The 16,502-nt window shown below is 34.4% G+C and overlaps 1 protein-coding gene across 2 annotated transcripts in view; it reads right to left on the bottom strand.

The window, feature by feature from the left end:
• LOC110113243 (protein ABHD11) overlaps positions 1-8,140 on the bottom strand; it is a 32,275-nt gene extending 24,135 nt beyond the window's left edge. The window contains exons 1-2 of one of the 2 annotated variants that reach the window (XM_020845727.2): positions 7,833-8,140; positions 3,757-3,900 (exon numbers count right to left, since the gene is read on the bottom strand). In XM_020845727.2, coding sequence (XP_020701386.1) covers positions 3,757-3,900; positions 7,833-7,976 — 288 coding nt within the window. In that variant the 5' untranslated portion in view covers positions 7,977-8,140. The remainder of the gene's footprint in view (positions 1-3,756; positions 3,901-7,832) is intronic. The other variant, XM_020845728.2, reaches the window with a different exon arrangement.
• Positions 8,141-16,502: the final 8,362 nt, after the last annotated feature.

Below are 16,502 nucleotides of genomic sequence, written 5' to 3'. Positions count from 1 at the left end.
TTATGTTTTAAAGGAAGAGGTATAGGTATTTGCAATCTTAGCTTTCCTAAATTTTGATTGCATCATTAATTAATGTAGGCAGAAGAGGTCTTTTGGTGTTCCCCATGCCGATTTTAATTCACAAAAGATGTCTTTTCGGTTTTCCCTTTATGAGCAATTTAATGCTTCGATTTTCCCCCACTTTTGGAGCTGTTTTGATGCTTTGATTTCTTCCCCATGCGGCTGCCCCTTCGGTCCCTACTTGCTGAGGTTTTCAAGGGTATTCTATTGACTGATTTTGAGGTGCGTTAAATGCATGTATTAATTGTCTTTTTTAACTTTTTCTTCCCCTGTATAAGGGCTGTTTTGTGGCTATTTTAGGAAGGTTTTAGAAATGAAAATTTATGGAATGTAAAAACCTGCGGGTTTACATAGCTTGCGAGCTATGGTCTTCTTTCCCCTTCTCCTCTTAAAATTTGTCTCGGTCTTCTAATCCCTTCTTCTCTATCCACGGTTTTTTCACTCCACAGGTATCTTTCTTATATATATATATGTCTTATGGCTTATGTTTGTCATTTGTAGTTGAAGTTGTGTCTCTTAATTTGCAATCTTAGTGTTTATATTTATCTATGTTGTAAGAAAGGAATATTTGTGTCTTTGCAATATTTTTTTGTTGCATCAATTTGATATCAGAGCTTTAGGTTGTGAATCTTCCTTTCTTTAAAAAAAAAAGAGAAAAAAGTCAAAACAGTCAACAAGCCAAGGTTCACTTTAAAAGAAAGTTCTGTCATAAAAAATAATGCATTTGGAACATCAAGGAAGCATTGTTATTCAACCTAAGTTTACAACGTTGTCTTTCTGATATTTTTCAACATGTACCCAAGGCATTCTCATCAGGAGATGAGATTTCTCAACCGGAGGAGAACTGATGTAGGCAAAAGAGGCTTTTTGGTGTTCCCATGCCAATTTTAATTCCCAAAAGATGTCTTTTCGGTTTTCCCTTTATGAGCCATTTAATGCTTCGATTTTCCCCCACTTTTGGGGCTGTTTTAATGTTTCGATTTATTTCCCAGACGGCTGCCCCTTCGGTCACTACTTACTACGATTTTCAAGGAAATTCTATTGGCTGATTTTGAGGTGCATTAAATGCATGTATTAATTGTCTTTTTTAACTTTTTCTTCCCCTATATAAGGGCTGTTTTGTGGCTATTTTAGGAAGGTTTTAGAAATGAAAATTTATGGAATGTAAAAACCTGCGGGTTTACATAGCTTGCGAGCTATGGTCTTCTTTCCCGTTCTCCTCTTAAAATTCGTCTTGGTCTTCTAATCCCTTCTTCTCTATCCACAATTTCTACTCAATATGTATCCTTCTTCTCTAAAATATATATAAGTTTTATGGTTTATGTTTGTCATTTGTAGTTGAAGTTGTATCTCTTAATTTGCAATCTTAGTGTTTATATTTATTTATGTTGTAAGAAAGGAAGATTTGTGTCTTTGCAATATTTTCTTGTTCCATCAATTTGATATCAGAGCTTTAGGTTGTGAGTCTTCTTTTCTTTAAAGAAAAAAAAAAGAGAGAAAAAAGTCAAAACAGTCAACAAGCCAATATTCACTTTAAAAGAAAACTTTGTCAGCAGAAATAATGCATTTGGAACATCAAGGAAGCACTGTTATTCAACCTAAGTTTGCAATGTTGTTATCCTGATATTTTCCAACATGTACCAAGGCATTCTCATCAGGAGATGAGATTTCTCGACCGGAGGAGAATTGTAGGCAAAAGAGGCATTTTGGTGTTCCCCGTGCCGATTTTAATTCACAAAAGATGCCTTTTTGGTTTTCCCTTTATGATCCATTTAATGCTTTAGTTTTCCCCCACTTTTGGGGTTGTTTTGATGCTTCGGTTTCTTCCCCAGGCGGCTGCCCCTTTGGTCCCTGCTTGTTGTGGTTTTCAAGGGTATTCTATTGGCTGATTTTGAGGTGCATTAAATATATGTATTAATTGTCTTTTTTTACCTTTTACTCCCCTATATAAGGGCTATTTTGTGGCTGTTTTAGGAGGGTTTTAGAAATAAAAATTTGTGGAATGTAAAAACCTGCGGGTTTACATAGCTTGTGAGCAATGGTCTTATTTCCCCTTCTCCTCTTAAACTTCATATCGGTCTTTTAATCCCTTCTTCTCTATCCACAATTTCCACTCCACATGTATCCTTCTTCTCTAAAATATATATGTCTTATGGTTTATGTTTGTCATTTGTAGTTGAAGTTGTGCCTCATAATTTGCAATCTTAGTGTTTATATTTATCTATGTCGTAAGAAAGGAAGATTTGTGTATTTCCAATATTTTCTTGTTGCATCAGAAAACCACTTTGATTTTCGAGAATCACTCAAATAACAAAAATAACATTTTTGGCATCATTTCCTATGGACACACAATTTTCTAATGCTTAATTTACCAACTATTTCCATATTTCCTATACAATAAATCAAGTCATTGGCGTCCCTTTCATTGCAGAGCTTCAACAATAAAAATCATAGATATACAGATACTCATCTTTTTTCCTTCCCATTTTATTTTCTCATCTATCACTTCATATAATCACTAAATTCAATATCACAACATTAATTGTGATCTAAAGCATAAAAACTAGATGAGGATTAAGTTTCATCAAATTTCATGATAATTTTTCATTCATAAGATTTGTGAAAAATACAAGGATGACTGGACAGCATATGAAAGACCCCCGTGTCTGATTCCAAGGCATTTAGAAGTCTCTACACTTTGCAATCACAATTATCTTTGCATGAAATCGAAGCAATCAATAGAAGAAATTTGATGTATTTGATTGATGATCAACATGCTACTAGTTTTAATAATGTTAAAGAAAATAATTTCTTTTGTGTTATACATGACCTTCTAAGACATTTAGAAGTCTCTATACTTTGCAATCACAATTATCTTTGCATGAAGTCAAAGCCATCAATAGAGGAAATTTGATGCATTTGATTGATGATCAACAGGCTACTAGTTTTAATGGTGTTAAAGAAAATGAATTCCTTTGTGTTTATATATATTAAAATTAGAGCCAAGAAGGATATTCAAAACTCTTATGATCATCTGATCTTTAGTATGATGCACCATAAATTCTTTAGTGATGTTTATGATTGCAAGAGAAGGTAATTGCAAATTTTTATCCATAATCTTCCAATAGCAGGGAATTATGTAAATGTTAGTGAGATGTTTAGATGTATGATGGTTTGGATTGATGAATAATTGGACAAGCTTGATTTTCAGTAGGCTTCTATATGTTATTCAATCATTCTTTTTTGTATATAGATGAGTGATTAAATTGTTATGAAAATTCATGAAACTCAATTCATAAATGTTTTTTATCCCATAGATGAAATATAATGAGATGATCTTGAGTTTCAAGATAGTATAAAGAAGTAAAGACAAAATTATAATTAGGAGAATGATCACTCTCCTCCTAAGAGAAAATTATATCTCATACATGCGCTTGTATATGCAAACAAAAAAACATACTTTTATGGGTAGCATTAATAGGGTGGTAAGAGTCTTCCAAGTTTTGCGCAACCAAACATCGGGAGCAACGAAGTGCCAAATCATAGCAGATTAAATTGTTTTCATAGTAGTGGTTCTCCAAATTTCAGTCCATAAGTGGAAGTTACCATTTGCTCCAATTACAGATTCCATCCTCCACAGCCGATCAACGATGTTAAAAGGACAAAAGTAAGTTAATCAATGAAAGTAATGATTACCAAAACTGCAGATTTTTCAGCAGCATTTTGATGAAAAACTCTGTCATCTACTAATGACATTTGAATGCAAAAACGATGATGCACTGCAGAACCTTTTCTTTTAGAGCCACTCGCAATTCTTTGGCCAACGTAACGACCTGCAATCTAAACAAGTTAAACACATTCAAGAGAGCATCAGCAGCATACCATAAATCAGCCCTCAAAAGTAAATGCATCAAAATTAACCTCAAAGTTAAATATTTGCATTCAAGACATTTGTAATATTCATTGATCCCTCTAGATTATTTGATTTTATTCATAGATAGTATTATTAGTGATCTCAGTCTACTTCGCTAAACCAGAAACCATTTACATCAGCAAGCAGCAATACAGGATGGCCAATAACAAGCTACTATGACGTTCATTAAATGTCTTAAATTTGTTTAAATTAGAAGGGAATCCATTTATTGAATGGAGCCTTTTGCAAGTTATACTATATTGGAATGAATGAATCTATCAATTATGATTTGATATTGCACTTGAAATGAAACATTTCTTCTTCCTTGGAATGGTTAAAGCAATACAAGTGGGCTCCTATTTGAAAACTATATGTGCTCAGGCAAATAATATAGACTTATATTTCTTGTTGAAGTTTTAATTTGATTTTTATTCATAGTAAGCATTATTAGTGATCTCAGTCTACTTCGCTAAACCAGAAACAATTTACATCAGCAAGCAGCAATACAGGATGGCCAATAACAAGCTACTATGACGTTCATTAAATGTCTTCAATTTGTTTAAATTAGAAGGGAATCCATTTATTGAATGGAGCCTTTTGCAAGTTATACTATATTGGAATGAATGAATCTATCAATTATGATTTGATATTGCACTTGAAATGAAACATTTCTTCTTCCTTGGAATGGTTAAAGCAATACAAGTGGGCTCCTATTTGAAAACTATATGTGCTCAGGCAAATAATATAGACTTATATTTCTTGTTGAAGTTTTAAGTTGAGAGTCTATTTGTTGATATATATATACCTAAAATCAATGTGGAAGATTGCTTGCTGTTCATTGAAGGGTATTAAATATATTTGATGATTCCTAAATTGTGAGGATTGGTGATACCTAGGTGGTAGATAGGGCCACATGTGTTTTTCAATTGGAACTAGAAGAATTTTTAGGGCTCTATATTCAAATTTGAGTAATAGAGATTACAAAGAGTCAAAACTTATTACAATTCAAGCACATTCTCTTTACCAATTATGTTAAATTCGAAGGCATTCATCTTGCATATATCTTGTGGGATTTGCACTAGCTTATTGATAGGAAGTACTTGAGTTCACAAGTAACCACAAGGGTAATACTTGAGTTCGCAAGCAAACCAATCAAGAATCGGCAAAAATAGTGAGCAAGAGGGCTGATTTCGAGGAGAAATCAGCAAGAATAACGCCAAAACCTTTGTAGATTAGAGAAGAAAAACACTAAAGAAACTCTTTAATTCAAATAACAAGCAAGTAACCACAAGTGTAATACTTGAGTTCACAAGCAAACCAATCAAGAATCGGCAAAAACAGTGAGATTTCAAGGAGAAATAAGCAAGAACAATGCAAGAACTTTTGTAGATTGAAGAAGAAACACCAAGGGAATTCTTTGATTCAAATAACAACAAGAAAAACCAAGCAAGATACAATTTCCTTCAATTCGAGAGGAACGAAAACTCTCCACAATCTCTAGCAAAACTTAGAGCCCCAAAACAAACCCTAGACCTCAAAATTTCAGCAAATCTCAAGATAACCCTAACCCTAACCTCCTCATGACTAATTAAAGCAAAATGAAACTAAACAGCCCCTAATTCAAAATCTCCCTCCTAAACACTGTTTAAAATAGCAAGTGGGCCCCATTGAAGCTTCCGGCCCCTCCCTGTTTCCGCCCCATGCTGGGCCATCGGGTGTACACATGAACCGGTCCATGTTGGATTGATTCAGCCGGCCCCTCCTAGGCCGGCCCCGTAACACTTATTCATTATGTGTAATGCACCAAAAACTGGGCTATGGACCCAAGTCGAGCATTGTAAAAGAACCATAAGTTTGGTATTTGTAAGACAAGTAACAACTTAGCAATTCATGTCTTCAGACTTGAGTAATATTTCATTTTTCATTATATTCCAGTTCATGATTACAAAAATTTATATATACACAATTAGTAAAATTGGTTGGGAAGGTCGTCCACATCATAACGATTTTATTTTGTATTATTTATGGTTTGTCCTCATTTAGTGCTTACTTCCATCTCTCATTTCAACATTAACAGATAAATTGGTTGGTAAGGTCTTTTTTGAGGAGTCACAAGACTCATAAGCAAACCAATAATATAGTTTGTTGATAATTGAGTTAATATGATTTATTAAGCTTAGTGTTATTTAACTGCATTGTTTATTAATTAATTTATTTTTTTATATTGAATAACATTACTTCTGCTCTTGATTTTTCAAACGTTTCAATGACTAAGAAGTCGAACTCAGTAGCAATCCTTATTACTTTATGCTTAGTAGTACACATTGAACATATTGTGTGAGTTTTGGGTTTTAGTAATAATTCAACAATAGTACCCTCTACAAATACTATAGTTAATCAAGAACATTATCACCTGTCTATAGTATTAACGCATTTCCAACAATTGTTTCATTTAAGTTTATTTCTAGCTTTCTGAAATTAGTTCAAACTTCTAAAATTATCATTCGGAAGGTCACTCAATACTATCCTATATGCTAAAATAATTTGTTGAAGAAAAACAATTATCACGTAATAGAATAAAATTATATGCATGCCTCAGCCCATATTATTCTTCTTTGCGTTGATAAACAAGCATAGAAAAAGTTTTTTTTAACATAAAATATTTATTTTTTATTGTTGACCTTTTAAATCATATCAACATAGATTTGATGCACTTGCAATTAAACAAGAATTTTCAAAAGTGACTTTGGAAGGCACATTGCTACCAAGCACTTTCAAAAGCTTCATTCAAAGGAAATGTAGAATTAAACTCTAGCAAACCCTTCAAAAAATAAGTACAACAAACATAATAAGCTACAACATCTATATTGGTTATGTTGCGTGCTAGAAAATTATAGACAATTTAGAGAGTTTTGCGTCCTAACTTTACATGAAGATCTAGCATATACATACAAAAAAAAAGAAGAATATGGGAGACCTGAGTTTTTTTTTTTGGAAAATTAGGAACATGAAGAACTATGGTGTCTGAGCTAATTGAAAGAATTCATCATTTATTGAAGTTACAAATGTCCATTTTTTTCCATAACTGAATAAGATGGTGTTACAAGATTAGACGCACTGTTTGGTCTCTTGTAGTCGTAGAAGAAGTAGTGGAGAAATGCTGATGACAGTCAGTCAATTTTGTTCAGGCAATTTTTGTTGAGCAGCAATGGTCAAGCAACGGCGATCGGACGAGGGGGATCAAATGATAATTAATGGACTAAGATAGGTTGATAGCCACTGATCCAAAGCGACACTTAGACAATAACAGTTGGGCGACGGTGTCCATGCTACAAAAGTAAGGCGACAGTGTCCAGCAACACCGATGGCTTGCCGTCATCTTCGTTTGACCGAGATCAGATCACTTGTGGTGCCATCGGTTGCATCTTATGGAGACGTTCAATTCGACTAGAGTTTGCAAATATTAGAATTCGGATGATCCTGAATTTAATTCAGTGTATCTTTATACTAAATAATGTATCTAGATTCGTGCCCAACAAGTGAAATTTGTTGAGACATATCTGCTACTATTTCTCGCTACTGCCATCTTTCTAAGAACCTCTATTAGATGCACCTTCTTTAGTCTCTAAACTATCAACAAATACATTAACCAATTGCCGAATTTCACAGAATAAACAAGATTAATAAAGGAAAACAAAAAACTTGACTAAACTGCGGGTTCAAAGATCTCCGATCTGGATTGCAATGCGCAATAGAGATGGCATAAGAACTTATTGAGATGCAATGCAATTGCCGAATCTTCCGCAATCGGAAAACAAAGTACTAGAATAAAAATCCAGAAAACAAATAAGCGGTCCACCTCAGGAGGCCACAAAAACCTAAGAAAATTACTCCAGCCAACAGCCGCTACCTTCGAGATCCCCGTTGCCAACTTCGCATCCGGAACCCGGCTCCGGCGCTCGCCCCAGTAAGACGCCGTCCCAATGCTCGAAATCGCCGCCATTCCGCAATTGCAGCCTTCAATTTCGACCGAGAATGCCAACCGCAGGCTTGTAGAGAGAGAGAGGTTTTGAGCAGGGATGCGCGGAGTTAACGAGGCGAACGCTGTCGAGCGCTCTCCTCAACGCGTAGGGTGATATTCTGAATTTGGACCCGCCTTTGAAAAAGAGATGTTTGACGATCTCGTCAGTCAAATAAATCAAATAGTTATGCCTTTATTTAATCTTTCACATTTGTATATATCAAGTGCGGTCAAAATTAGAGCAAAATAATATCACAAAACCTCGAGCCGTTATTACGTCTTCCAATTGGATGCAGAGAAATATTCGATCCTAGTCAAAAAAATACATGTACGTAGTTTTTTCGAAAAAACTCGGTACACCTCGGTACAGACGTTTTTTTGTCTAGGACCGGATGTTTCTTGCATCCGGTCAACCGAACCAAATAAAAGCGTCAAAACCTCCCGCACATATTTTTAGCAAGCAGGGACAAAATTCCTCTCATATCTATACTATTAGAATGGGGCCAAATATATATATAAGGCTTTTCATATATCAAATAGTGTATTTTTCGAGGTTAGAAAATATTCAATGTCATACTATGCTCTGCATAAATGCAACTGCAATGGTAATTAAATCATGACTTCAATATAATACTCACAAAATGTACAAATTGTAAGTAAGATTCATATTGTATGTATAACATACTACCTACTAAACATGTTCAATTTTTCACTTCAGATAAATATTAATATAAACATTCTAAGACGTTTATAAAATAATTACTTTCGTCTGAAAAAATCTTAATCTAATCATATACTCAGAAAAATTGAGTATAAAAAAAATGACCGATAAAAATCTGATTTTTTGTAATCAAAACTTTCAGAATAAATCATGCAACAACATATTAAATTTTACGATGTGAAAACTTTATATTATATATATCCGAACCTAAAGAATCCAAGGAACTCATAGGAGAAAGAATAAGTGAAGATAAAAAATATATCACTCAAAGTCATTTGCGTCAGTCTTAGGATTTGAATCCGAGTTGTTAGTGGTATCCAATCACTTTTGATTTCTACAGACCCTAGGTTGTAAATTAAATGACACTTGTCACATGTATTTTACATTTGATTTATTTAATTTAATTGATTTATTTATTTACTTTGATTGTGCAGTATAACCAGCCTGCTTTTCTAGGTTTATTTCTTATATGTCGATTTGTTTAAGCCTGGATACGATCCGAGGCTTGCGAGGGAACGTTAAAATATTTTTCTACTTAGAATTAAATAAAATTTATAGGCTAACATAAAAGCTCTAATGATCTAAGAAATAAGCCTGAGACCGCCATGAGTTCTCATTTATGCACATTAATTACTTCTCCTCTTTGTTAGGCACCTCCTCGCTTGCGGATTCTAGCATATCACCCGGCCTATTAGAGTACAATCCTGTCAAAGAGATATTGTGCAATCTTTAGGATAAAATATATATATTAAGCCTTTTTAAAACTACTTCATACAAATTTATACATTTCATCGAGTCAATCAGCATGCATTGCATTAGAAATAAATTTAAAAGTGTAAAATTTTAATTGCATTTTCAAAGCATTTCACCCTACATAAGTCAAGGGGCTAATTAAGATTCGCTCTAGATATCGGCCCCAACTCCTCAAAAACTTTAATTAGCAACATCCCTATCACTCTTTCATATAAGGACCATACTCATGAATTTTAAATCGTCTAGGTGGCTAGCTAGCTCCCTAATTGAGGCCATGGTGAGTCTAGATTTTGCACTACATTAGCTAGGTTCGGGTTACTATCTTTTAATGCCCAAAATAGATTTAAAATATGCGGCAGACCCAAAATTTTAAGACCCCAACCTCTGAGAATCGAATCCCAAATTTCTAATAAATTGATCAACTCAAAGTAAAAAAATTATCTCAATCCTAAACTTAAAGCCCAATAAATAGGATAAGCCAGGATATTTTCTGAAGTGTTTTAGAATCCCAAAACACTCCTACTTCTTTTCTCTTGACCTCCAAAAACAAGTGCTCAAATTTTGATCACATCCCTATTAAATTTCTAACCTCACTTTATTTGATATCAAACCTTAAAAATTCTAAAAAAATACAAATTTTGTCGTTATTCTAATTGAGAGTATTTGTAGAGAATTCGACCTCCTTGATAATTGAAATCAACGACGATCATTATCGTCATATTCAGACGTTCGATTAGCAAATGATATTTTATTCCATTTGGAAGACATATCATTTCTTATCAAGACTATGAATATAAAATTAATGATTTTCCATCCATATTATAATATTTAAATACAAGTAGAATGTCATTTTGACCCTTCGATGTTAGACATAGTTCTTCATGGGATTTGACAATTGCATCTAAGATAAAATTTTTAGCTTCATTATCTGAATCCTTTAGGGAATGATATCCTTGTTTCCTGGGACAATATATCATTCATAATGACACATTCGATTTTGATATTGAAATTCAAAAAATTAACTTTTCCCAAAAAAGACTAACATTTTCAAACACTTTAAAAGCTTTCAACACAAACAATTGCTAGAACTTTCAGAAGCTCCATCAACATATAACATTCAGCACTAAGAAGAAAGAGAAGCACTTGGTGGCTCATCAGATATATGGTGATGATGCATTCAATTACAAAATTTATAAGTGTCTGAGATTTGATATAGAGTCTAAGCGAATAGTGGATGTCAAACACTCCCAATTCCACATACAACTTTATTAGTTTGCTAGACGCTTCTAGCTTTCACAGGATACTTCTCAACAGTTGATTTATGTAGACTCCAATTGTATGGGCTTGAAGTAAGGGAATAATTTCCTAGCAGAGTAAACTAACGCCAAAGTTATTTTATCCGCTAGTGGATAATATCCATTTGTTTCATATAAGATTTTACTGACATAATAGATGAGATGTTGTACAACATTCTCACCTCAATCCAAAACTAAAATAATAACATTGGCAGAAACAACCAAGTATAAATATAACTTTTATCAAGGTATTGGTTTAGAAAGTAGCAATGGAGATGTTAAATACTTTCGTAGCTGTTCGAAAGCTTATTGGCATTCATCATTCCATTGAAATCCTGAGCTACGAACACCTCTGAGTATCTTGAAGAAAGGCGGATATTTTTCTCCTAAGCGAGTCAGGAAATAAGACAGCACTGTAATTTTTCTATTTAGTCTTTGGACTTCCTTGATATTTATCGGGGGCATTATATATGTTAGTACCTTTATTTTCTCAATATTAGCTTCAATCCCTCAGTGGATTACCATGAACCCTAAGAACTTTTTTGAAGATACTCCAAAAATATACTTGGTGGAATTGAGTCACATGTTATAACGTCGTAGCAGGTGAAATCATTGTTTCAAGTCTGATATATGTTGAGATTTTTAAGGTTTTTCACCAATAAGTCATCAATATATACTTCCATAGTACGCACGATAAGGTCATTAAAAATCTTATTTATAAGGAGTTGATATGTTACTTTGGCATTTTTGAGCCCGAATAACATGACCAGATAATAATATAACCCCTTATCTATCCAAAAAAGTGTTACCTCCACATCCGCATGATTCATTTTTATTTGATTAGAGTAGGCATCCATAAAGCTTAGAATATGATGTCAGGAGGTGGTATGGACTAACTGGTCCAAACAATAAATGTGAAAACTATCATTATGATAAGCTTTATTAAGATATGCATAGTCCATGCACATTCTCCACACTCCACTAGCTTTTCGCACTATGATAATATTTGCCAACCAGGTAGGATAGTGAACTTTCCTTATAAATCCAACCTCCAGAAGCTTATCAATTTCCTGCTCGATTGCTTGTTGGCGATCTAGTGCAAAATTTTATTTCTTCTAAATTACTGGCTTGCACGTTGGGTTGACTTTGAGAGAGAGAGCATGATTACTTCAGTGTCGATTTCGGGCATATCGGCTGAACTCCATGCAAAAACATCTTTATTTTTACATAGAAAATATATATATTATTTGTCTGAGAGAAGAGACCCGATCTACACAGTTCTTGAAAGGGTTCTGATATGGATACAATAGTGAGGTATTCTACAGGAGAAGCCCTCTAAGGGATATCGTTGTTTCAAAGATCAAAATCCTTGATAATCAGGGTAACTAATAGACTTGATTAAACTTGCCTAAGATAACCGGATTTTGCTACTTATTGATCTCCATATACAACACTAACTCCCACTGGATTAGAAACTTTATTTTAAGGCGAGGGAAGGAGGCAAAAATCTCAAAGATAAATTAGAGTGGTCTTCCAAAGATAACATTGTAAGTTGATTCTGACTTTACTATAATGAACTGGATGGAGTGTGCAGTCTATTGAGGAAATTCTTCAAGTATAACTGGGAGACTGATTATCCCTTCCACTCATACATGTTGATTATCAAACCCATATAGTGGACCTGCGGAAGGTTGAAGCTTTTTTTTTTGTAAGTCCCATATTAAGAAAAGTAGAATATAATAAGATATTAATGAAACTCACATTATCCAACATATTCCTTTTGATGTTATAATACGAGTCAACTATCCATATATTAATCACAAGTGGATATTGATGAGAGATTTTTATCCCCTACAAATCAGAATTATCAAAAATAATAGAATGATCGATACGAGAATTATTAGGTGTTGGCTTGTCATCTACAACTAATAAGACTTGATTGGGCAATAAGGGGCCTCATGTTATGGTTTCAATCTCATAAACTATTTGATGATAATTTAACGATTATATTTATTGTTGTTGATTTTGCCCCCTAGTGGGACAAGATTCTTCTCGAGCGGGTGGATCTCAAATAAACCGTTGAAGGTAACCTTGGAAGATAAGCCTCCCAATTTTATTTTTGAGCTGCTTATAGGCTTTAGTAGTGTGCCCACAACTATGATGGAAATGATACTATTAATCTTGTTTCTAGTATTCGACTTCAAAGGATTCAACCACTTCACGTTCTTCTGATCTTAAATGGTCATTAATACATTTACTCGAGATTCATTGAGTCATGTATACTCCTTATCTTATCGAGGTTTGCGACATGGTAATGGGGGTCTAGGAGGTAGGTTATTCCTTTTTTATTTCTTGTACTGCGAGAATGAGTTATACATCATCGATAAACTTTTGCGATTTCTATATGGTTGCTCAAACTACTTTTTATGAGCATTTATGGTTTCATCTATAGAAATTTGTGCCTATATGTGATGGATCAGGTCAGCATATAAATAAACTGTGTCTTGCATGAGTGCCGAGTAAAAGGGACAAGGATGGAGGCCTCTTAGAAAAACTGTTCACAATAATTTAGGATATACACTTGGAATTTGTTAAGTTTTGGTGGATAATCATTGAAAATACTCCTTAAGCGATTCTCCTACATTTTGGCGGATCCCAAACAGGTGAGAAGAATACTTAGCAATTTTTTAATTGATGACGAATTGTTTGATAAACACTTCAGCCAATTTAATGAAAGTATGGATCATTTCTATGACGCCCCAAGATCTAACTTGGAAAATTTTTTTCAATCGATCCTTTAAATTATAATTTACCAGAGCTATCTATAATCATCAATCAGATAAGCAGTCTAAAAAAATCTATAATTTAAAAAAAAAAACATCAATGTACATATTCTGATAATTCCCAAAAGTATATTTACAATACTCAGGATTTACACATCAATCACAAGTAATATATCCTATCCTGAGTATAAAAAGAATCACTATAACAAAAGGATAAAAACCTGAAGATTCCTGATCAACCTCAATATCCTGCTCCCTTGCCCTGACCTAAAAATATTAATCACATATAATGAGCTTTAAAAAGCCCAGCAGGTCACCTATTACCTACAACTGAAATCAAAGCACGGTATTGAACAATATGCATGTCAATCAGTCAAATCCATAACAATCACTTGCACATGATAATTGAATCTATGCAGATACGAAAATCAGTAATAAATGCATGATCGGTGGAATCACAAAATCATAAGTAGAAGGATCAATAAACAGTAGAGAAATCCATAATACTCAATAAATCAATACATACGTCAATTCCATCATATCTGAAATATCGGTCAAATCCATAGGGAAAATATCATATAAGTAATATTAGTTAAATCAATATCGTATCGATAGAATCAATCAAATCATTAATAAAGAAATAATCTCCAGTCAGTACTATCAATCGATATGAAATCATATAAAACAATCAATCAATACATCGTAAGAACAATTGAAATCAAATCAATACAGTAAAAACATATTTTATATCACATGGTTAATGTATCACATGTAGCAGATCAATATTCGGTGTATCAATGAATCAATGGTATCAAAAAATCTATAGTATCAATGAATCAATCATATCAGTGTCTGTAGTATCAATGAATCAATGCAATAACAATATCCATATCAGTATCAGTATTCAGTGACATGAGTATGCAATATCAATGAAATCGTACAGTAACAGTAAACCCATAAATCCGTCAGAAAATCCATTCAATAGCAATAAATCAATTCCATATCAATAAATCAGTCAATCGATAAATCCATAAAGAAAGTATAAGAACAATACTTTACACATGCATTCAATACAATAGTCTTATCGAACAAGTACAATCACTAGCTATTAAGGCATTTTTCGGTCTTGGAATATCGATGAATTGTTGTATATCCGTTGGCTCAATGATAGAGTCGTCACTCTTTGCCCGTCGGCAGAATAATCTCCTTATAACTCCCAATCGTTGTATCAATAATCAATAGAGGATAACACCAAATCCTTTTTAAAGGAAAGCCCGTTGGCCCACCATCATGTACAGGTCAAATCAATCTCCAACCAACGGTTCAATCAGTCTTTACTTATCTTTCAGTAATATAATAGTAATCTAATCATATATCCACATTCGTATACATATCATAAATGCATTGCGATCAATAAACATGATTTGGCCCAATTTAGAAAACTCCTTAAAATATCGTATAGTAGACAGAAGTCGTTATAAAATACACAGTTTCAGAAAATTACCCAATTACCAGAAATCGTGTAAAATAATGTTTCAAAGCTTTACTTGTACTGAAGCACTATTTTCCAACAGCCAAATAATTTTCTATTCGATTCAAATCACACAGAACTCAAAATACCCGGTGAGAACTTTTCAGAAAATACTCAAATCGTACAAAAACATCAGTTCAAGAACATACCAAAAGCTAAGCGGTAAAAGTTTCGTCAATACAAAGATAAGCACGTTTTTCGGTAACGGAAACACAAAAATGAGCAGAGAAATACCAAAACTTAAAATCTTCAAAATCAAAAATAGGATTTGGATTCCTTACTTCGAGACAAATAAATCTTCCAACTGCGGCGTCGGACGAAAAGAGCTCTGCGGCCTCCGAAATCAAGCTGTTGACCTTGATTTTGTTAAACCCATGGGCATGATGGACTGAGTGACTTGGTCAACCCAAGTTGTAATGGGTCAATTTTGACCCATTAAGCCCTTTTAGAGCCTATATCATATCCAATCACTTTCATGGCTCAAACCTCTCATCCCCTTTTGGCTCTCTTGACTGATTTGACCAAGTCAAAGTTTGACTTGGTCAAATCAAGTCTTAAATAGGATATAATAGCCTATTTAACTAAAATTAAAAGCACTTTAATATATTTAAGAGCCCATTGACGTTTTGAAACAAAAATCTCGTTCAAATCAACTTAATTTCCCTCCCAATTAGAGTTAGATTCAACCCAAACCGTCCATAATAGGTTTGAGTTGTTTAAATAGAAAATTTGAGGTCGTTTTATGGACTTTTTGGCTTTTGCTCCCGACCTAGACGCTCTCAGCCCGAGATATTTGGTGTGAGAGCTCCCCTAGGTTTCCTCATCCTTCCCCACGTCGAACCCGACCGGTCAAGGCCGCCGCTGGCGAGTTCTCCGGCGATCCGTGGCTTAGGACCTTCCAAGCCTTATTCCGTTCGATCGAGGACATATTGGAGCCCGAGTTCAAGAGAGAACTTGTGCGTGCGGATTTCCCGAGTTCAACGAGTCCAAGATCGACTGAATTCATCGTGTGGATTGAGGTAAAAGCTAAACCCTAGGTTAAGGCACATAGATCTAAAGAGCTATCAACATACTGCATATTTAGTATTGAAAAATACCCCCCACGAATGCTCTTCACTAATAAAACTTAGATCTAAAGTTTAGTCTCGTTTGGTCCAGCCGTTTGTGAGAACGAAGCGAAAATAAGGTTAGAGCTCTCGGTCCGGTCGGCTCCCAGGCGTGTGCACTCTGGATCGTTGATCTCGCCGATCAACGGCTCAGATCGCGTGGATCTGGGCACTCGTTCGACCGAAGGTTAAATCCTGCTGTGTATTTCCTCATCCGACGCGATCAGGACCCTCCGTTTGAAACCACGCGGATCGGACGGCTCGGAGCCGTTGCCCACGTGGATGAGTGGGAGGCGGCTTGATTGCCGCATGATTGCGG

Source organism: Dendrobium catenatum, unplaced genomic scaffold, assembly GCF_001605985.2.
Source record: "Dendrobium catenatum unplaced genomic scaffold, ASM160598v2 original_scaffold_144855, whole genome shotgun sequence".
In the NCBI taxonomy this organism is placed as follows: domain Eukaryota; kingdom Viridiplantae; phylum Streptophyta; class Magnoliopsida; order Asparagales; family Orchidaceae; genus Dendrobium; species Dendrobium catenatum.
This window is presented reverse-complemented; position numbering and strand designations above follow the sequence as displayed.